Raw genomic sequence first — 23,005 nt, 5'->3', positions numbered from 1 at the left:
CATAGTGTCTACATTTAGATGAATGTCTTTCAAGATCAAGGGAAAAAAGTCCTTTGGCAGTAATAATGGTTCAAGACCCAAGGGGGCACATATGCAATTAGGTTAGATTTCTAGACCTCTACAGCATCCCCATCTGTAAGCAGCTAACTCACAGCCATGCTTGACTCTGTGTTAGGGACAAGTGGCTGTCAAAGTTACACAGATGTAAAGGAATGGTGGCCAGCTTGAATGTACCATATTTAATATAGTGCACCGTGGCACAAAATCATTACCTATGGCTCACTGAATATCTTGAGTCTGACCTCAGAAGGGGCTCCTTCAGTGACTGGAAGCCAAACTTGGGCAGTATTCGGGACATCGTGGATAAAAGACACATAAGAAAAGAACTGTGGGGGTTAAGTTTAAGCTTGCTGTTCAGCTAAGGGGAATTGATTTTGTTGCTCCAGGCCTGACTGCTTCTCAGCAGCCAAAGCATTAACTGAAATACATTAGAGGAGGAACCAATTTGTTTCAGGTCTGGATTATCTCTGCCAGACCCCAAACCACTGAAGAGATGGAGTATCCATTAAGAACTACCTCCTCCCTCTACTGACTCTCGTTCTCCGGTCTGGCAGCTGCCCACAGAGATGAGTGGTGGAAAGTGGGAGAGACAGGAAGAAATAAAGAGCTGCTGGTCTGAGTCATACTCAGCAAGGTGACCTGATGGGGCCCCTGGGTCTCATTTGCTCCACCTGCAGCTGGTCCAGCTGGACAAGCTTAGGGTCCAAAGAGACATCCACTGGGACATTTATGCCCTTCTCCAACCGGTTAAGGAAACATCTGGCCAAGAGATTATTTCAACCCTAGGGATGCTGAAGTTTCCAACCAGCTGGCCCCAGTCCCTGAGAACATAGTCATCATTCACATTCCCCTGTATATACATATGCAAGCTGATTGTGAATTATCCTCTACCTTCAGTGAGAGCTCAACAAAGAGGAAATACGTGAGAGGTAAATGGAAGAAACTTTTTGTCAGGAAATAAAATATAAGATCTTGGATCATGTTACTTGAGGGATGCCAAGAATCGTTCTGCAACAGAGAATGTATCAGAATCACCTGGAGTACGTAGAAGAATGTGTCTACCCCCCAACTCTCCTATCTCCATTCCCATTCTCATACACATAGCAACAGGTAGAAGGCTGCATATTTCCCCAAATATCCCCAGTGCCTCTCATGTACCTACAATGTTCACTTTCCTCAAGCCAAGAGAGACACTACTCTGGACATTGTTAAGAGGACAGAATTGAACATGTCTACAATGGAACCAATTCTTTTCTCTATGTAAGTTCCTGAAGCTCCATTTTTCAAGCTGAAACAAAACTGCCACTGCAGATAAATAACCAAGGACTTGACTTTGGGAAAGGTGCTATCTTTCTAAAACTTACTATCTTTCAGTATATATGTATAGGACATGTAGTGATAAAATCAAAGCAATTAGCATTTATGTATCTCACTCATTTATTATTTCTGTGGAATGAGAACACTGAAAACACACTCTTCTAGCTATAAAGAATGCAAAAATCATTGCCATTATAGTTGTTAACTGTAGTCAACTTCCTGTGTAATAACTGAACTTATTATAAATTTATATAAAATATAGACATATATAGATTTATATAGAGATTTAGCTCTGTGTCCCTTTTATGTGACCATTGAAAGAAAATCACTCATCAGTTGTAGTGCATCTGACTGTTTTTATTAATTAGGTTGTTTGTTTTTTGGACTTTAACTTTCTAAACTCCTACATATTAATACTTTGCTTGAGACATGACTTCCAAATAGTTTATTCCATTATGTTGATTTCTCTTTATGCTATTGTCAGCCTGAAAATGATTCGCTTTGATTGCTGGAATAATTGTGTAAGATAGAGTATCATTTTTAAGTTCCATTCTAAAATGAGAAAATTAAAAGCAGAGATCAAAGAATTTATCTGAAGTCATATAACCTCTAGGTGGCAGAGTTGGAATTTGAACTTAGATCTAGGCTCAGTCCACAACCCATTATCTGAAAACATCAGGTTGTATCATCTGTCCAGATTTAATGCTTGCAAAATTTTCAATGTGTGTTAGAGATATTCTCAACAAAACATAGTCATGCCTGGATAATTGTCTCTATAAAGCACGGTTCTCTAAGGGTTGAGGATCTCTGAGTAGTATTGCTATTAACTGGTCACATGATCATTTTTCTGTCAGAACTTCAATAAATGCACCTGTGAAGGGAAGGGTTATAATAGGTAATCTCCAAAGGCCTTTTTGTCTCTAAGGTTCTATGACTATCAGCCAAGCTGGAGAAGTCTCTATAGATTCCTTCACCCTAGGACAGTATGGGCAAAGGCAATGTTTTATAGGTGAGGAATACCCTGAAATAGATGCATTTATTATTTATTATGAATCAGGTACCAAGGATATATACTTGACAACCATGGTAGGACCTTTAGTGAGCTCACATCCATGAGGAAAACAGATAACAGATATTTTGAAAAATATATACCACATGATTGTTATTAACTGGAGTAAACAGAGTGTGCTATGAAATTAGAGACACATATGCCTCAGCCTGGGGATTAGGGGTGATGAAGGAATGCCTCCTGGAGGAGGAGGAAATCTCTCCCCTGAGGTAAGTTCTGAGGAGAAAGGGAGCTGAAGGAGAGAGGTTTTCCATCTTCTTTAAAGAAAGGCAATTGACCAGCACAAATTCTTGCTTGAGAAGTCGAGTTTTTGCCAATCTCAGTAATCTGAATGTGGAGGTTCAAAAGCCCAGCCCATGTCATTTTTACCCCTGTATGGGTATCCCTAACCTGTATGGGAACTCTGTCTACATTATCTCTACCACCCAGACGCATACAATGTGACCAGAACTTGCAGTATCTTCTGAGCTACTTCCTCCTGCCATCTTAGATTTTCAGTTTCTCTATGGGATAAAACACACATAGTGTTCTATTGTCACTGGACAAATTCCCTATCCTAGAAAGGTCTTTGAGAGACTAGTTTCATATCCTGAGAGACTACAAGACAGACAAGAGTTCTTCTATTTTCAAAATTTCTGCTGAAGGGAATTTGTAACATTTTGTAGTCATTCCTGTAGTTTCCAAATCTTTGTTACTGTCACTAAGTTCTTCCAATTTAATTTTTCTTGTATTCTTAATGTCACTGTCTTTTGTGGCCTTAATGGGTAATGAGAAAAAGCAGTTTGCCATATGGCAGGTAAGTATGGAGGCCACATTAAGTTCTCTCTGAACAGTACATCTGATGGCAAAGTGGGCTTACAAGCTTCTAAGAATGTCTATGGGATTTTCATCATTGAGGAAAGAGGTGAAGGTCAAATGAGCAGCATTGCCCAGTTGATTTTCAGAGCACTGGATCCCACAATATGCCATTCATTCCCCACTGCTCCATTATCGGGTACTTCTTACCCATTATATTCTGTATCCACATTCATGGCAGGTGTCCCTTTCCTGTCCTTTGATGTGGCACCTGAGTACAATAGTCTTATAATCAAATTTTAGTGGTTTTTTTATTGGCAAATACCAGAGACTTGAGTTGTCTCAATGAAGAAAAAAGGATTTGTTTTCCAGTTGTGAAAACTGAAATTGGAGGAAGTGGCACCATGCCTCAAATGGTAGAGTGCTAGCCTTAAGCACAATGAAGCTCAGGAACACTAACCCAGGCCCTGAATTAAAGCCCCACAATGGACAAAAATATTGAAATTGAAATCCCATCACAAAGGGCCATATTCTCTTTTTTTAAAGCTCTTTCATGAAGACTGAGCAGGTTTTGCTCACGGTGTCTGTGTCTTGTCACTTTTCTACTTTAGTCTCTCCTCTCCCTTCTACAAATCAGTTTGCTCAGTTCACTCAGAATGATTTTCACTTGTAACTGGGATTAAACTTGGCTTAGTTTCACACTGAGTTTATTCTAACTTCTGTTTTTTTTAAACATGTGAATTATCTGTTAAGCCAGCAGATCTCTGTCTCTAGATCTCTCCATCTCTCTATCTCTCTCTCTGCTTGTGTTTTTGTGATAGTGTCTCAGTTTCTCAAGATGTAGGATTATGGTTGTACACGTCTATACATGGCTATGTTTTCATCTTTTTTCTCCAGTATAAGAGCTTGAACTTATAAGGTATTGTTTAAAATATTTTGACGGGCAAAGCAAGGTGATACCTCCCTATTTTCCTTTCCTATAATCCAACACTTAGGAGGCTGAGGTAGGAGAAGGATAGCGAATTGGAGGCTACCTTAGTCTATACAAAGAGACATTGTCTCAACAATGATCTGCCCCTTAATACTTTAACTGAAATGTATATAGTTTTAGTCTCAACTTCTACTACTTTTTCTTTATGAGTTCTCATTTCCAATGTCTAGTGCACTTCACTGCCTCTATGACACACCAATTCCTTCCAGGAGTTGGTAGAAACAGAAATTTAGAGTGAAATAGAATAGGTAAACTCAGCACAGAGGAAGCAAATTTGAGCTGAATTAATCCCAGAGGGGGTGGTAAAATAATGAAAAATTGTTATTTTTCAACATATATACATATATATCCTTTTATTTCCAGGGCTGCTGATAAGTTCAGGCTGTGCATTATATCCTTTGGGATGGAATAGCCCAGAGATAATGCAAACATGTGGGAATGTCTCCAATCAATTTCGGTTAGGTAAGGTGAGATAAGCTGTTTTCAAAAGTTCTTCTTTGTGGTTGTTTTTGCTTGTTTTATTATTTCTTAAGCAGGACTTTCCTTTTTAGTGGTACTTTGCCTGACTCTCTCATGCCATTGTTTGTGGAAAGAGATGGTTTGACTACACATATCTGACCGTTTTAACTTATGGAAGGCTGGTTGTTAACTTCTGCATTCTCAACTATCTACACTATTTCTGTACTTTTCCATAGTCCTCTGGGTAGTTTGTGGCAACAATTTAGAAGGATTTAAAATACCTGTAGCTGGGCACAGTAGCAGATATCAATAATCTCAGTACTCAGGAGGCTAAGCCATGCTTGTATGAAAGAATTATTCTCTTTACAAAGCTAACACAAGGTCAGGTCTCTATGCAAGATGTGACAAGTGAGGATGATGGAATGTCTAGTGTTTTTGATTCAGGACATAGCTGAATGGTGAATATAATTCTTCCAAAAGGGAAGAAATGAAGAAAATATGGTCTTTTCTCTGTCTGGCACACTTTTCCTACTTACTTGTTAGGTTTATGATTTAACTTAAAAAATTCTTTATTAATTTAACTAAATCCTTCAAACATTTGATAATATGTAACTCCCCTTTGAGCAGTGTAGTTTTAAAAAATACCATAAGAAAAATATTTGTTACTTTTTTTCTGTAAGTACTTTCAGCAAGCATGAGCTTCTAATATAGATCTATATACTTCTGGACTTTTCTCACCAGAGCATACAGAAACCTTCAAAACACATGGTCCTTTTTATGGTATGGAATTTTAGCTTCAAAATACTCTGAAGCTGTACATTGGTGGCTCATGCCTATAACCCTAGCTACTTAGGAGTCAGACATCTGAGGACTGAGGTTCAAAACCGGCCCAAGAAGAAAAGTCCATGAAACACTTATTTCCAATTAACTACCAGAAAGCTGGAAGTGGACCTGTGGCTCTAAGTGGTAGAGCACTAGCCTTGAGCTAAAAAGCCTAGGCCCAGAGTTCAAACCTCCATACCAACACATACACCCAGAAACAAACAAAAAACAAACAAAAAACAAAGAATATACTCTGAGGAATTAAAGAATATTTTTATACTTAATTGGCAAACCAAATCCTGATTTGAACATGTGACACTATTTTCTTTGTTCATAGAATTTAATGTGAATATGCTTGTTTCCTTGCAGAAATATTCATATGTTAATTATATCATATCACACTAAGGAAGGAACATGTTTTATATGATATTTAACACCACATTCTAATCCAAAAGTTCTAAAATCCAAAACACATTTTTCTCTAAGGGCTTCTAGTAAAGGATTGTAAATTTGTTTCCTATGTGTTTTTTTGTGAGTAAATCAATTTTTCTGCCTTAGCTAGAATTTTAATATTTTTCTTTTATGGCCTACTTTTATAATTTGCTTTCTGATACCATTTAAAATTTATTATCTAACAATGACAATCCAAACTCCGTTATGCATAATGTATATAAAATATATGTCCATATAGTAACATTCATATTCGATCTACATATAAAAATGTTTTTAGTTTAATATATTACTAGTATACCTCATAACTAACCTAATTAAATAATGCTCTAATACCCTAAATTTATGCAGTAAAATTGTTTCTTTGTGCTGTTAATAGCTCCAAATAAAGAAGTTATTTTAGAAAATTAAATTATTTAATGTGATAAAAATCAACTTTCCAAAAGGGTAAAATCAATGTAAATTTGTAAAAATATGAAGTCAAAGGGTTTTTAGTCACAAGACTGGGTAAGCATCATTACCGTCCAATTGCACAGTATTTTCATTAGCATAAAATAAATCTCTTACCTATCAGTAGTCTACCTTTGCCACTGTGCCTACCCTGGAAACCATTGTTGATATGGATTTACATTCTAGACATTTTGTATCAATAAAATCATGAAGTGTATATTATTATTTGAAATGTAAAAATATTTAGTTTTGAAGAAATGAAGAGCAAAATGTACAGATTCAAAGTTGTATTGTTAAAGTTCTTTACATAGTCTAGGCTCTATATATTTTTTCAGATATATTATATGCAATATATTCTCCTAGTCTGTGGGTTGTCATGTTTTTGATATCATTCTTTTGAAGTACATAGCTTTCTAATTTTGGTGAAATCTTATTTACCTGTTTTTTTTTTCTTTTGGTATTTTTGCATTTAGTCCCATAGCTAACAATGAATGGACTTATGGAAAGTTATGATTTGCTTCATTTTTTCTTTGTAAATGGTTCAGGTGAAAGTCAGAGTTTATTTTGTGTCTATTCTGTTATTGAAAAACCAATTATATTTCCCAATTGGATGATCTTAGTAACTGTGCCTATAAATGTAACTGCTTACCTGAGCTCTTGCTTCTATTTGACTGACCTTATTTGCATCCATATGTCAGAACTAAGCTATTTTGACTATCACAGATTTATAGTGCTGAAATTGTAAAATTCAAATTCTCCTTTTTCAAAGCTTTTTGACTATTCTAAGTCCTTTGAATTTCCATGCCCACTTTATATTCAGCTTGTCGATTTCTATATAAAACATTTTGGTTGCTATTGTGTAGATTACTTTAGGAAGTATTTTTTCCTGTAATATTAAGCCTTTTAATATATTTGCATGAAATGAGTTTCCATTTATTTTGGCTGTGTTTAATTCCTATCAATGACGTACACATCTTTTTATTCATTGGGCAAAGTTGACTCCAGTGTTTTTAGATTTTATTTTTATGTTTACATTACTGCAATTAATTATATTTTTATTATCTCTAAGTAGTTGTACAAAAGAGTTACCATTTAACAAATTTGTTTATAAGTACCTCTGGATCAATATTATCCCTTCATTATTCTTCACCATTCTATCTTTCACGTTAACTTTCCTGGGATTATAGGCTATTATTGACTATTATGACTGCATTTCTTCCTCTCCCTCTCCTTGACCATCTTTTCATACCTTTCATGTACATTTCTTTTTCTTTTTCAATTTCCTTATTATTGTCGGGATAATGTATAGAGAGGTTACAGTTACATTCATCAGGTAGTAGTTGCACTACTTCTCACACATTGATACCCCTTCTCATGTTTTTGTCCCTATTTCCCTCCCCCCACTCTTTCCCTCAAGTACATTTCTTGATAGCAGTTTTTTTGTGCCAGTCCTGTGCTTGAGCTCAGGGCCTGAGCACTGTCCTTGGACTTTCTCAAGGCTAGAGATCTATCACTTGAGCCTCAGCTCCACTTCCGGCTTTTTTTCCCTGTGTATGTGGTATCGAGGAATCGAACCCAAGTCTTCGTGCATGCTAGGCAAGCACTCTAACACTAGGCCGAACTCCCAGCCCTTGATAGCAGTTTTGTTAGATTGTTAGTGTTTGTAAATTTAGAAATTTTTAATTTTAATTAACAAATAATTATATATTATTTACAAGGTACACTATGATGAGATAAACCCTGCACACATTATAGAAAGAGTAAATCAGGCTACTACCCATTTTCTTCATTTTATTTTTGTAGCAGTAATTTTTAGCATATATATATATATATATATGCTAGGGCTTAACCTCAAGGCCAGGGTGGTTTCTCTTAGTTTTTTTTTTTTTGTCAGGGCTGAGTTGATTAATGAGAGAAGATTTTCATGGGTTTCTTACCTGAGTTGGCTTTGAGCTATGATCCTGTTATTTCATTCTCTTGAGTAGCTAGGATTGCAGGGGTGAGCCACTGGTGACTGACCAATTTTTTTTAACACGTTGACTTTGTAATCTTCAGCCTTACTTAATTGTGTTATTAACTGAATACTTTTTTTCTGTTTGTCTTGGGTCTTGAACTCAGGAACTGAGAGCTTCCCTGAACCTCTTTTTGCTCAAGGCTAGAGCCACAGTGCCACTTCTGCTTTTTTTCTGAGTAGTTTATTAATGAACTTTACAACCTGGGGGGAGGGAGGGAGGAAATATGGGAGAAAAACCTAGAAAAGGGTAATAATGTTCAAGAAGTAATGTACTCATTACCTTATGAATGTAACTGTAACCCCTCTAGACACCATACTTATAAAAAAGAGTCTTGGGACTTCCTTAATTTGATACTTTTAAAATGGATTTCTTACGATTTCCTATTTAGAAGAATCATGCCATGCAAAAATAGAAAGTTTGAATTCTTCCTTTCCAATCTAGATGGCTTGTGTTCATTTTCCTTGTCTAATGTCCTAGACTGGACCTCCAGAATAATGTGAAATACAACTACTAAAAGCAGATATTTTTGTTTTAATCCTAATCTTTTTTTTGCCAGTCCTGGGCTTGAGCTCAGGGCCTGAACACTGTCCTTGGAATTTTTCTCAAGGCTAGAGCTCTACCACTTGAGACTCAGCACCACTTCCGGCTTTTTTCTATGTATGTGGTACCTAGGAATCGAACCTGGGTCTTCATGCATGTTAGTCAAGCACTCTACCACTAGGCCAAAGTCCCAACCATTAATCCTAATCTTAAGGGTAAAATATCCAATTTTTTCTCATTAAGTATTATTGTCTTTAATCATTTTAGCACAAAGTTATGTTTCCTTTCTTCTTTTACTTGAGTAATGTTCCTTACTTGTTTTTATTTCTTCCCTATGCTATAAACTTTCTGATCATTCTAGCTCTCTTCTTAACACACTGGAGAAGTATCTGCAAATCCTTAGAAATAAAAAGATTTTCAAGGTGTGCCTCAGTGTTACCTTTGCTGAACTACCTTTGAATCCTTCCAGCTTCCTAAATAACTCTCCTTTGTAAATTTTCTGTCTGTATTCTCCAATTTCATATCTCCATAGTAACACTTTTCTGATGAATATTGAATGTAGTGAAAACCTGTTCCATCCTTAACTCTTTGTTACTCATCTGGCCAAACATATGTGATACTTCCTACATTAATAGTTGTTTATTTACAATGAATAGTTCCAGGAGTAGCAGTAAGACAAGCATTATAATTTGAAAATACCATGCTATATCAGAAATGACATCTTAGGAATGTCAAAGACAGAAATAAAGTCTTCCTCCCCAGGCATTTCTTTATCACTATGAATGTAGCTATAGTGTAGAAGCACGTGTTAGATATTATGGGGATGGGTGAATGAGACCACAAAATGTACTCTGAATGTCCAGTGTACATAGTTTTGTTTCTTTCTCCCTAGTGTACAGCATGTTGCACTGCAAGATCATAGGCTTTATAACTGAAGGTCCATATTGACATCCAGACTCTTGTCACCTAAGTAGTGAAACAGGGGAAAGTTGCTATATAGTATCTTACTTTCCTTCTCTACAAAACACATTTAGTATTAGTATAACTGCCAGTGTTAGAACATAACAATAAAAGATATATGAAACCACTTACTACAACATTTGGCTCAAAATAAATGGTGCCTCTCTGCAAGATAGCAGTCATTGCACTAAGAAATAAACTATTAGTTGGTGGCATTTACTTTAACAGTATTGTAGGTTCCATACTTTACTACATGTTCTGTATTTTGAAAAGTGAGATGCTCAGAGACACAAAAAAAAATCTCGAAGCCTACACAATCCCTATTAAAGGGAAAAAAACCATTCTACATGACTTGCTTGAAAGAGGTGAAGATAGGGGCCAGGAGTTTGGCCTAGTGGTTAAAGTGCTTGTCTAGCATACATGAAGGCCCGGGTTTGATTCCTTGGTACCACATACGTAGAAAAAAGCTGGAAGTGAGTGCTAAGGCTCAAGTGGTAGAGCTCTAACCTTGAGAAAGTCCAAGGACAATGCTCAGGCCCTGAGCTCAAGCCCAGGACTAGCAAAAAAAAAAGAAAGAGGTGAAGATAGTACAAAGGAAAGTAGATGGAAGATTAAAGTGTAATGGATTTCTCTGTCACTTTGGTAGTAGAAGGAAGTCACACTTGTGTCTTCAACTCCTCTTTCTATTGGCTTACATTAGAATTTTGAGTCTTAAATTGAATTATTAAATATATAACTGTATGAAACCTCTAGTATTGATGTCTATATAGGGCTAAAAATAACCACAAAATCACATTCTTCCCTTAGGGGGGGCCAAGATATTATCCAATCTCTGATCCCCAAATCTGGGTTGCCTAATAATGGCTCAACCTAATCTATTCAAATTCTTTAAAGTTCATGTTTCACAATGCTTATCTAAATGTTTGGGACCAGAAATTTTTTAGGATTTTAGAATATTTGGATACGTATGATAATGCATCTTTGAGTTGTTACCCAAGCCTCAAAACAAACTTTATTGATATTCCATAGACAAGAATATCTACACATACGTATATAGATATGCACATGGAGCCCATGAAAATAACTTTGTACAATATTTTTAATGTGTTTATGTTGTGTGTGTGTGTGTGTATGTGTGCGCATGCGTGAGCACTTGCATGTGTGTGAGCACGTGCATGCTGATCGTGAGGCTTGGAAATTTTTAGCAGTCTCATGGACTTTCCTATCCAGGTTACTTTCAAACTATGATGCTCAGATGTCAGCCTCCTGAGAAGTTAAGATTACAAGTGAGAGCTACCACGCCCAGATGTATGTTTGCGTTTTGAATGTGGCTTTTCATGTAGGTTCACATAGGATTTTTTTCACATTGTGTTTTCATGTGGGTGATTTCATTGCAGATTTTGGAGCATCTAACATTTCAGATTAAGAAAGGGGATTTCTGATTGTTAGTTCATGAATTGTCAGCCTGTATTGAACTTATTTGGAGTGGAAAGTTTAAAAGTAAATACACTGGAAGAGGAAGGTTGTACATCAGCATTCCATTGTCTTTGTGGAATTTAATGCTTTACATTTCACTTAGAGAGGGTCAGATTTCTTTCTGAAAAGGACTAGGTGATGTTAAACAGTCTACATAATTTTTGTGTAATTGTCAGCATTTAAAGGATAGATTTCCGTGTTCCTTTGAAATTGATTTTGTTTGTCATCAATTATTTAATTCAATGTCACAGAAGTAGAGAGTTCTCCCAATGTTTGTGCAGATTTGACTTGCTTGTTGGAGATCAGCTCTGATGTCAATCTAAGTAATGTTGTAGCTTTGTACAGGAAAAAATTCATATCAATAATTCTATTTAGTTCATCATCTAATTTTATTTTTTTGAAATGAGTTGTAGGAGAATTGAGCCAGTTACCATGATGCTATTCTTCCACCTCATCTTCTAACTCACTTTCTCTAATTTAGTCAGTGACCTTAAAATTCTTCTCTTTTTATTCTGCTTCTATTTATTTTTCCCAAAGTTCTTTTCTATATCCTCTATATATGCTTTGAGATCAAGAGTGTGTCATACACATTACAAAATAAAACAGTTAATACATAAAGTTTAAAGTGCAAAGCAAGTGTTTTCCTGGTATCAATTTCATCAATCCAAAGGACTATTAGGGATTTTCATGCTCCAGAAATTTTAATAAATTTGAGTATGTGTTTCCATCTAGGATGGTATCAGCCATGTAACTATTCAGCTTGCTATGTTCCTGGGCATTTTTCAGATTTTCATGTACTCATATCTCTTGGAGAATGAGAGATAGATGGAGATAGAATAGATCATCCTTTGTTTTAGATACATTTTTAAAGTTTTAGAGCTAGATATGCTTTGTGAAGGAATGGGTATCTCTCTGGTGCCAATACTGGGAATTGAACTCAGGTCTTGAAGCTCTCAACTGGCATTTCTGTTCAAGATTTGCATTCTACCACCTGAACCCCACCTCCACTTCTGGCTTTTTGCAGGTTAATTGGATACATGAGTCTCATAGAATTCTCTTCTTTGGCTTGCCTTGAACCTCAGTCTTCAGATGTTATCAAAATAGCTGGCATTACAGGTGTGAGCAACCAGCATGTGCCAAGGCATGGATTTTTGACTGCTGCTTATTGCTATGTCCTCAATGCCTAAGTAAACAGTACTAAGTACTAGGCACTGAAAATTTGGGGGATGATCAAATTACATAAGGTTAAACACTTATTTATGTACATTTCAATTATTTAGTTTTAAATTTCAATAGAATGTACTTTTAGAAAATGTAATTCAAAAATCATCTGTGTAGATGTTAACATAATAGTATAGCTGGACAAATTCATATAATTATCAGTTTAGCTGCTATGTGCATTTTAACATTTCAAAAATTAGTAATAAATTCAATGTCATCCAAAGTGCTCATTGTGAGCTTACCTATTGTCTCTCATCATTTTAATTTGTTTTGCATTGCTCTACACTCAATTAGTATAAAGAAGATTTGCATCATTTGATTTTTACTTATCATTTCAAATAATATTCTCAGTTAAAGCAATTTGAAATGATCTTTTACAAAACCATTCATTCTCAGCCTACTTTTATTTTGAACTTTGAACACCTGAATATATTATTTCTGAGATTCATTTTGATAGTTCTTTTTTTCCCCAAGGAATAGGCTGGTACCTAGTTTTAATGTGTTAAAACAAAAGAAAAGAGGAGGATTACTTATTTGAAAATACAGAGAGTACATTCTTATCTATGATTATTTACATTCATATTCTGAAAATATCTATTATTTACACAAATCCTGTTGTATGCCATTTGCTACAAAAAGAAGTTCTGACATGGATAATTTTGATATTTCTTAGCTTAGATTAAAAGTCCTTCCTAGAACCTCATTTCTAAATGCCAGGCAAGCATGCCTTCACAGTACCTCATGCTGCTTCTCTGAGAGAGGCCACCTTAGGACAAATATAACAGGAGGGGGCTGAGAATGAGAGACTTATTTCATCCTCTCCATTTGCTTATCCCTAAGTCTTTCTTCCCTTTTCTATACATAAGATAGGGGACAAAAAGAACAATGTTAATAATGACGAAGAAAATTTTGAGAACATACAATATTCTGTGTATCATGTCACACAATCCTTTAGGAGAGGAAATAAGTGAAAGATCACCTTCATGAGAGGTGGTTATTAACTTGTACAGGACTGTAGTTGGCAGAACCAGGGTGTAAATCTGATTCTAGAAGTAGTATGCTTGGCAAGCTCTTAACCACAACTTAGGAGCTGTGTTTAATCTGTGATAATAATTGCTGTAATTTACTAAATACATACAGGAGTTATGTTAATCACTTTAAAATATTGTACAAAACATCAAGTATTTTTAAGCATAAGGAGTAATATAACCATCACCCATGTACCCATCATCAACTGAAGAGAGGTAGTTAAATCCAGAAACTTATAGTGACAGAGCTGAGATTTGTATCTCAGTTTAAGAAATAAAACTTTGCCAGTATGACTAAAGTCTTTTGAATATACTGATCCAATTACATCCCTGCCTCTCTCACAGTGATAACTATTATCCTATATTTACTGGTCTGAAATGTTCTGAATACTTAGTATGGTGATTATGTCATGAACTTTATGCTTATTATCATTTTTATTCTTAAAACAACTGTAAGTCTGGTCTACTTGTATTATTTATACTGAGGGGAAGAATAAAACCCTTATATCTTGAAAGAACAAGGCCTACAGTGCCAGTTTCACTGAGATAACATTTTTCTTTATACTGCCATATATATATATATATATATATATATAGCTACATACACCATAATTTTACACAGAACCATAGAATATCAGAACAAAATGGATAATAGTTATTATGGGAGTTTTGTTGGTCCATTATTATCCTTTATTTGTGTGTGCATATACTGGCCTTAGGGCTTGAACTCAGAGACTGGGCACTGTCTCTGAGCTTTTTTGCTCGTGGCTACTACTGTACTACTTGAGCCACAGTTACATTTTTGGCTTTTTTGGGGTAATTATTTGGAGATTAGAGTCTCACAAATTTTCTTTTCTTTTTTTTTCACAAACTTTCTTGTCCAGACTAACTTTGAACTGTGATCCTCAGATCTCAGCTGCCTGAGTAGCTAGGATTACAGGCATGAGCCACCAGTGCCCAGCTAGTATCCTTATTTTAATTATCACAATCCCGGAGGTCCTTCACTGCCATATTCTTCTATTGGAGGATATTTGTAAAAATTTATTTATTAGTAGTAATCAGTTTATAATGATTTGGGGAATTTTTGTATTTTCATTACCTTTAAAGTTTATTAGAAAGAAAACTGCCCAATGGAGATAGCTTGCTTCTCCTTTGTTAATACTAGCGAGGTTTACTGAGTCAATATATGTGATTTAACCTCCTTAGCTTAAAGACAGGGAATTTGCAGCTTGGAAAATGGTCTCACAGTCCACAGCACTTAGTACTGTGCTAGGAATTGGGGCTACAGCAGAATGTACTTGTTTGTCCTCATGGAGACTAATTAAAGATGCTGAAAAATACTATGAAGGAAAAGACCAGGTTTTATGAGAAAGAGTAATAGAGGTATATCTAACCTAAATTAGGAGAGGATTAGGCAAAGCCTGTTAGAAGGTTGGTTTTGATTTTAAAAGAAACCTGAAGGACGGAAAGGCTTAAGCACGGGAGATGCAAGAAGAAGAGTTCTCATAAAGGCATCAGTATGCTATACATGCTTTTTAACTTGTGTTGGAGAATTTGTAAGTACAGTTAGATGTCAAAAATTTTCTCTTTTCAGAGTAGTATATACTTCATGAAGGAATACATTTTCCCCTTATGCCAGAACTGGGATTTGAACAGGGGTCCATGAGCTCTCACTTTGGCAGTTTTGCTCAAGGCTGTCACTCTACTGCTTGAGTGACACATCTACCTTTAGCCATTTGTGAGGAGAAAGGGGTTAATTGGAGATAGGAATCTCATGGACTTTCCTGCCTGGACTGGCTTTGAACCATAATCCTCAGATCTCAGCCTCCTGAGTAGCAAGAATCACAGGAGTGAGCTACTAGAATGTGACTGATTGAAATATTCTTTTTACTTTAAGTAAGAAAACACTGAATTGGGGCCAGGAGTTTGGCCTAGTGGCAGAATGCTTGCCTAGCATGCACAAATACCCAGGTTCGCTCCTCGGTACCACATACATAGAAAAAAAAAGCTGGAAGCACTATTTACCATAGCAAAGATATGGAACCAACCCAGATGCCCCACAGTTGATGAGTGGAACAACAAGATGTGGTATTTATACACAATGGAAAGAATGACATCGCCCCATTTGTAAGGAAATAGAAAGACTTAGAAAAAAATCATATTAAGGTAAGTAAGCCAGACTCAAAGGAACATAGGCTCAATGGTTTCCCTCATTTGTCATAATCAGTAGAAACATTGGGCTCTACTAGCAGAGATTTGCAATAGAGCAAAACCTAGATACATAAGGCCATATAGTATGAAGCTAATTAAAGGACCTCCAGGATATTGAAACAAAAGCCATATAATGAATGATTGTTGTCCTTAATGTACTATGTTATCTCTCATCTCGTTTGCTGTCCCTTGGGTATCTCATATTGTTACAGTATCTTACCTTGTTTTCTGATATATTGTATATATGCTTATTTGATTATTTGAAATAGGATAGGGAAGGGGGGAAATAAGATAAGGGTGGGGGTGGGAGGAAGGAAATGAGGACCAAGACACGAGAAAGGGTATCAATGTTTGTGAAGTAATGCACCTTCTATCTGGTGAATATAATGTAACCCTTTTAATAATTACAATAAAAATATTGCAAAGAGCTGGAAATGGTGCTATGGCTCAAGAGGTAGAGATCTATCCTTGAGAAAGGCCAAGGACAGAGCTCAGGCCCTGAGTTCAAGCCCCAGGACTGGCAAAAAGCCATTGAATTAATCTCTATGTGTTCTTCAATTTATCCATATCCAGCTATTGAGACCCAACCAGGGGAGATAACTTGCTTAAGGGCTTACAACTGATTTTAGACTAGTTTCTTGATGTTCCCATACATTGTAGATGATACCTGTTGGCAATGCAATATCTGTTTGTTGAGTGAATCATCCATTCATCAAGAAGGGAAAAAGTCAAGCAAAGGCTCCCAGCAACAGCCCTGTGAAGAACAGTGTCTTTCATCTACCTTAATTTTATTAAGTAAATGAAAGATTTAAGCTGAGAAAAGTGTTGTTTTGTTTGTTGTTAATTGGAGTCTAGTCATCAAATGATTTCACAGACATCATCCCACACAAGCGAATTGAAAAAGTCTAATACTAAATTGATGCATTTAATGCTACCTCCTACCTATTTTTCACCAAGCCTCTAATTGGGATCAAAAGCAATGTGAACAAGAGAAAAGAGAAGAACAGGTGGGAGGAAGGCTGTGTACATCGTAATGGTTAGAGTTGGCTTTAGCAATCTAGATCCTTAGTGCTGTAACCTGGGCAAATTGTTCAGTATTTGTGGCTCATTGCTGTCTCAGAGGGTTTGTTTAAGACTAATGAGCTCATGTATGAAATACACATAGTATAGTATTTGATATATAATAACAAGTCTGATGTCATTATCATTATATTTATACCATTTTTCTTCTCCTCATAGAGTTTTAGATTCTTTTTACATTCTTTTTTTTTTTGCCAGTCCTGGGCTTGAGCTCAGGGCCTGAGCACTGTCCTTGGACTTTCTCAAGGCTAGAGCTCTACCACTTGAGCCTCAGCACCACTTCCGGCTTTTTTTTGTATGTATGTGGTGCCGAGGAATTGAACCCAGGTCTTCATGCATGCTAGGCAAGCACTTTAACCACTAGGCCAAACTCCCGGCCCGACATTCTTTTTTATTCAATGTTATTGTCAGAGTGATATACAGAGTACTTTTTTCTTCCTTTAAACAATAATACCCAGCCAGATCCAATATCTCAGCTACATAGAGAGATAGTTTCAAAGCTAGAACAGGCAAAAGTTTGTGAGGGCTTTCTCTGAAAAAACAATACGCAGGGACTAGGACTGTGGCTCAAATTATAGAGTGTTTGCCTAGCAGCCTACAACCATAAGTCTAATTCACAGTGCTGCCACAAGAGGGAAAACCCCAATAATGTATGTTAAATACAGTGGACTGGAAATCAGGAAGAAGGAGATAAAAATCCCTCCAAATTTCACCATTTCAGAACATTTTCAATAATATTTTGGCAAACAATCCAGTTTAATGAATTTTTTTGCCAGTTCTGGGGCTCGAACTCAGTGCCTGAGCACTGTCCTTGGGCTTTCTCAAGACTCAAACCCTACCACTTGAGCCTCAGCACCACTTCCAGCCTTTTCTATGTATTTGGTACTGAGGAATCACACCTGGGTCTTCATGCATGCTAGGCAAGCACTCTACCCCACTAGGCCAAACTCCTGTCCCTTGATAGAAAATTTTAAAATGCACCATTTGTAAGGAAATGGAAAAACTTGGAAAAAATCATATTAAATGAAGTAGCCCAGACCCAAAGGAACATAGGCTCAATGGTTTCCCTCATTTGTAATAATTAGTGTACATCTAGGACTCGCCTAGCAGGGAATCACAACAGCTCAAAAGCTATGTCATACAGGATGGGACTAAGCAAAATGAACTCTAGGACATGGAAACAAAAGATTTATCTTTTTTTCTGCCAGTTCTGTGCCTTGAGCTCAGGGCCTGCGTACTGTCCTTGGGCTTTCTCAAGGCTAGAATTCTACCACTTGAGTCACAGCACCACTTCTGGCTTTTTTCTATGTATGTGGTACTGAGGAATCGAACCCAGGCCTTCGTGCATGCTAGGCGAGCACCCCACCACTAGGTCAAACTCCTGGACCAAGAGGTTTATTTTTATTAATTTTTTTTCTTAATGTACTATGCACAGTTATTTCTTTTCTAGTTTTTCCACTCATGGTTAATGTCATGTAGTTTGTATATCTGCCTTTGTTACTTGGACTATTTTTTTTTGTTTTTTTGCTAGTCCTGGGCTTGAGCTCAGGGCCTGAGCACTGTCCTTGGACTTTCTCAAGGCTAGAGCTCTACCACTTGAGCCTCAGCACCACTTCCGGCTTTTTTCTATGTATGTGGTACCGAGGAATCGAACCCGGGTCTTCATGCATGCTAGGCAAGCACTTTAATCACTAGGCCAAACTCCCGGCCCCTACTTGGACTATTGTATATATACTTGTTTATTTGAAATAGGGAAGGGAATGAGGGAAACAAGATGATTTGGAGGGGATGGAGGAAGGGAAAGGGGGACAAAAACATGAGAAGGGGTATCAATGTGTGAGAAATAATGTACCCACTACCTGAAAAAGGTAGCTGTAACCCCTCAGTATATTATCCCCAAAATAAAAATGCAATTTAAATTAAAAAATGTTAATACTGCTTTAGTTTTCAGAAAAAGAATGAATTGCAACAAGGACTTAGCGTATATGGCATGAAGAATAAAAGCACGTCATCATGGTAGAATTACCTCTGTTCAAATGTGAATGCTGTCAGTGACTAGTTGTGCAAACCTGATCATAGTACTTACCTCATCATATCTCCCTTAATAGGGACTGGTAATTATATTTCTCGTATGAATGTTTTGATGATCAAGGTAATAGATACATAAGGTGCACACCAGCATGTATTAATATGCTCAGGAATTTGTATATTATATAATTTGTAATCAACCTATTTCTGAAGCACTCATTTTTTCTTTCAGTCATGGGACTTGAACTCTGGGCCTGAGTCCTATGCCTGAACTTTGACATTCAAGGCTAATGTTCTATCACTAGGAGCCATAGTGTTACTTCCTATTTTTTAATGGTTAACTGAAGATGACAGTCTCACGGAGTTAGGCCATGATGGCTCACATCTGCAAATCTTAGCTATTTAAGAGGCTGAGCTATGAGGATTGCAGTTCAAAGCCAGCTGGGGAAGAAAAGTCTATGAGACTCTTATCTCCAATAAAGTATTCAGAAAGAGATGGAAATGGTGCTGTGGTTCAAGCGTTAAGAGCACTTGTTTTGAACAAAAGTGGCTCAAGGACAGGGCTCAGACCCTTAGTTCAAGCCCCAGGACAAGCAGGAACAACAAAATTTTCTCACAGACTTTCCCGGCCAGGCTGGCTTTGAACTGCAATCCTCAAATCTCAGCCTCTTGAATAGCTAGAATTTACAGGCATAAGCCACCGGTGCCCAGCTCAAGCACTTATTTTATTATTTTTTAAATTATTTTAATTATTTTTAGTTTTTGCCAGATGTGGGGCAAGCACTCTACCACTAGGCCAAACTCCTGGCCCTCAAGCACTTATTTTAGAAAGGATGCCAAAGATTGGCTCCTCAGGTGACTTATATAATGTTATAGACTCATCCAAGGCCGCATGTGTGTTCACTGTGGTTCCTCTCACTGAGGTTTATTTCCTTTATTCTCCTATCATTTCCTGTCATTGCCAGTTTCTAAGCCTTTACAGTGACTTGGAGTTTCAGTTTCCAGAAATTTCCTGTTAACTTTCCTTTCTGTTAGTTTCTTCAGTGAGGGATCTCTGTTTCCTTGTGCTCATCATAGCACAATAAGGCAGCTGAACATACTGTCCTATCCACAGAGGGGCAGCAGAGTATGGTAGAAGCAGGTCTGTACAGAGTACCAGGACATCTGGATATCTGAGCATTTATTTTTCTAAGCTGGCTTGGATACAACACTTGTCTATATTGAGCCTTAGTTTCAATTTTTCAAATAAAAATGGACTACATGGAAGTAGTTAACCAGAGGGCTGAAGTACCTACATACTTCCTTAGCATTTCTAGTGTGGCCTATGATCTAATTTCATATGTATCTGTTTTGCTCTAAAAAAGCAGAAAGGCAAAAATCACACATTCTTAATACACACACAAATAAGCAAACACACATAAATGAGCATATTAAGTTGAAAAGGAAAGAAAACAAAATGAAATAAGACTGAAGTACAAACTGATTTCTATATATATGATAACCACAAGGTGGCAGTAAAGCTAGGAAATTTCATTCTGGACTCCTGATCACACTTAATTTTTTCCTTCCATTTCTTTCACTGGAGTTCCTTCTTACAGACTGTTTGGTTTCCTTTTCTTCTGTCACCTTTATTGTGCGGTTAGTCTTTCTCAGTCTACTATAGAACAATATTATAACGTAAGCCTTTGTTTAAAAACTGAATCTATTTTTAATAGGGGATACTTAATACTGTAACTTTCAAGTTACAGAGTACTGGCCATAAAAATGAGACGAGATTGTATAACTAACACATTTAGCTCAGAGCCTGTAATCAATAACTAATATTATCATGATTATACTTATTATAGCCTACACAAATCCACAAGAATTTTTTACATAATAAACAGAAATGGGGTTCAAAGGCAAAATGGAAGGAAACTATTACAATTCTAGAAGTGGTTTTCTAGTGAGGTTAGAGTCATAGGTATTAACATATATCTTGCATCAGTCTTTTGTGTTATAGTTTTTCAAACTATTGACGCCAAGCCTCACCTCAGTAAATTCTGATAAACATTGATAAAGATACAAAAGTATCTCTCAGGTAAAACTCTTTAGCACTACATCAAGTGTGATACAGATTTGCAACAAATGTTGATTCCCTTGTACTTTTTCTCTGTAAGCTAAAGATTTATGAGTTGTGGTCTAGTTCAGGTGGTTTTCTAGTAGGCTCTACAAAAGAGACCTCTGGGCCTAGCTACTCAGAAGGCTGAGATTTAAGGATCACAGTTCAAAGCCTGCAAAGGTGTGAAAGTCCATGAGACTCTTCAATAAACTATCCCCCAAAGTAAGAAGTAGAGCTATGTTTCGAGTGGTAAAGCACTAGCCTTGAGCAAAAGAAATTCAAATATAGCAGTTAAGCCTTGAGTTCAAATCTCTGGAACAGCACATATGCATGCATGCATACACAGCCACACACACACACACACACACACACACACACACACACACACACACACACACACACACACACACACACTCATAGAATCTTTGGGCCCTTTCCCTAGATATATTAATCCAGGAGTAGCCTAAAAAGCTGCATTTCCAGGCTCTCAGAAATACTTGGGTACTGACAGACCAATGAATTGAGTGATTAGCTGAGAGAAAAAGTAATTGAGAAATATTAATTATCCTAGTCTCTGTGCTATGTGCTTTATGTGTATCATTGTCTTTTACTCACCCAGCTGTTCTCTGAGGCAAGTGATAGCACTTTCATTTTTCCCTACAGTGGTACTGAAACTCAGAAAGTTTAAATGATTTTCCCTGGAAGTTCAGTTAGTAAGGGACAGGACATAATATCAAACATGGTTCCCTAAAACACCACTAGAAGTCACTAAGTTCCCAAGCTTGCATGAGTCTAGGCCCAGTCTTAATACCATCTGACTAGCTGGAGAATTTGACAGCATACTTAATTTGGCTACTCAATTCTTTCCAGTAGAATAATATCCTTGCCAGTAACTGGCATTTAATGGGTGGATAAAACAAATGGAGGCAAATTAAAGGGGTGATAGATTTTTCTATACTTAAAAAAATCATGCAAGATGTAAATTACTATACTCACTGGATGGTAGGTATTATTATAGCATTTGTTACTACTCAGTGCATTGATTAGTTTTTCATTGCTATGACATGAGTGAAACTTAAAATAAGGATTTGGGGTTTATAGTTTCTGGGATTTCAGCTTATACTCTTTGTTGCCAATGATTTGTGGCACATAGTTAGGCAGGAAATTGTAGCAGAAAGATGTGGGAAAGACAACTTTTTACTTTGTGGTGGACAACAAGCAGAGAAAGACAATGAAGGACTGGGGACAAAATACAGCCCCCAAGGACATACCAACATGGCCTATTTCATCTTGCTAGGCCCTATCTTCTAAAGTTCTCAGAACTTAATAAATTAGTACCACCAGATAGGGAATAAGCATTTAAGAAATGAACTCCTTGAAGACATTGGTGCATATTTAAACCAGTACACTCAGAGACTTTTGATCAAGGATAGTCTTTTGATGTGTAACTGTTGGCTAATGGAGTATGGAAATAATGTTCAAAGTTTCTGTTGATGGTATGAGTCTAAGCCAATGGCTAGAATGAGGGAGCATTCACTTTTGTGTCCTCAAGTAGGTCAGATTGCTGTGTCTGGTGTTCTGGCAGTTTTTGAAGACTACTATGTCCAAATGGATAATAGACAGCTAGCATATTCTGCTTATCTATGGAATGCAAGATGCAGAATAAAGCAGTATATAAATGCAGAGATTTTAAGGATATAATCTTTAAGGAGCTTGTAATTTATCTGAGGTGGCATTTATATGGCTACCTAGCAAATGCAGCCATAATAATGTTAATTCAAATGTGTGGCATCCTCAGAGTAAATACTGGCACAATTCCAAGGCACACAAAGAACATTGTAGAATCTATTTTCCTTCCCTTAATAAAAGTTCCCATCTGGATTTACTTGAAAAAAATCACTCACTTCCTTCCCCCAGCCCCCCACTGTAAGT

The 23,005-nt window shown here is 36.7% G+C and overlaps 1 protein-coding gene across 1 annotated transcript in view; it reads left to right on the top strand.

The window, feature by feature from the left end:
• Lhfpl1 (LHFPL tetraspan subfamily member 1) overlaps positions 1-23,005 on the top strand; it is a 43,276-nt gene that overhangs the window by 2,635 nt on the left and 17,636 nt on the right. The window contains exon 2 of the mRNA XM_090326366.1: positions 4,596-4,694. Coding sequence (XP_090182492.1) covers positions 4,596-4,694 — 99 coding nt within the window. The remainder of the gene's footprint in view (positions 1-4,595; positions 4,695-23,005) is intronic.

Source organism: Megascapheus bottae, chromosome X (assembly GCF_031878675.1).
Source record: "Megascapheus bottae isolate mThoBot1 chromosome X, mThoBot2.hap1, whole genome shotgun sequence".
In the NCBI taxonomy this organism is placed as follows: domain Eukaryota; kingdom Metazoa; phylum Chordata; class Mammalia; order Rodentia; family Geomyidae; genus Megascapheus; species Megascapheus bottae.
The sequence above is the reverse complement of the archived record's forward strand: the minus strand, read 5'-3'. Positions and strand labels throughout refer to the sequence as shown.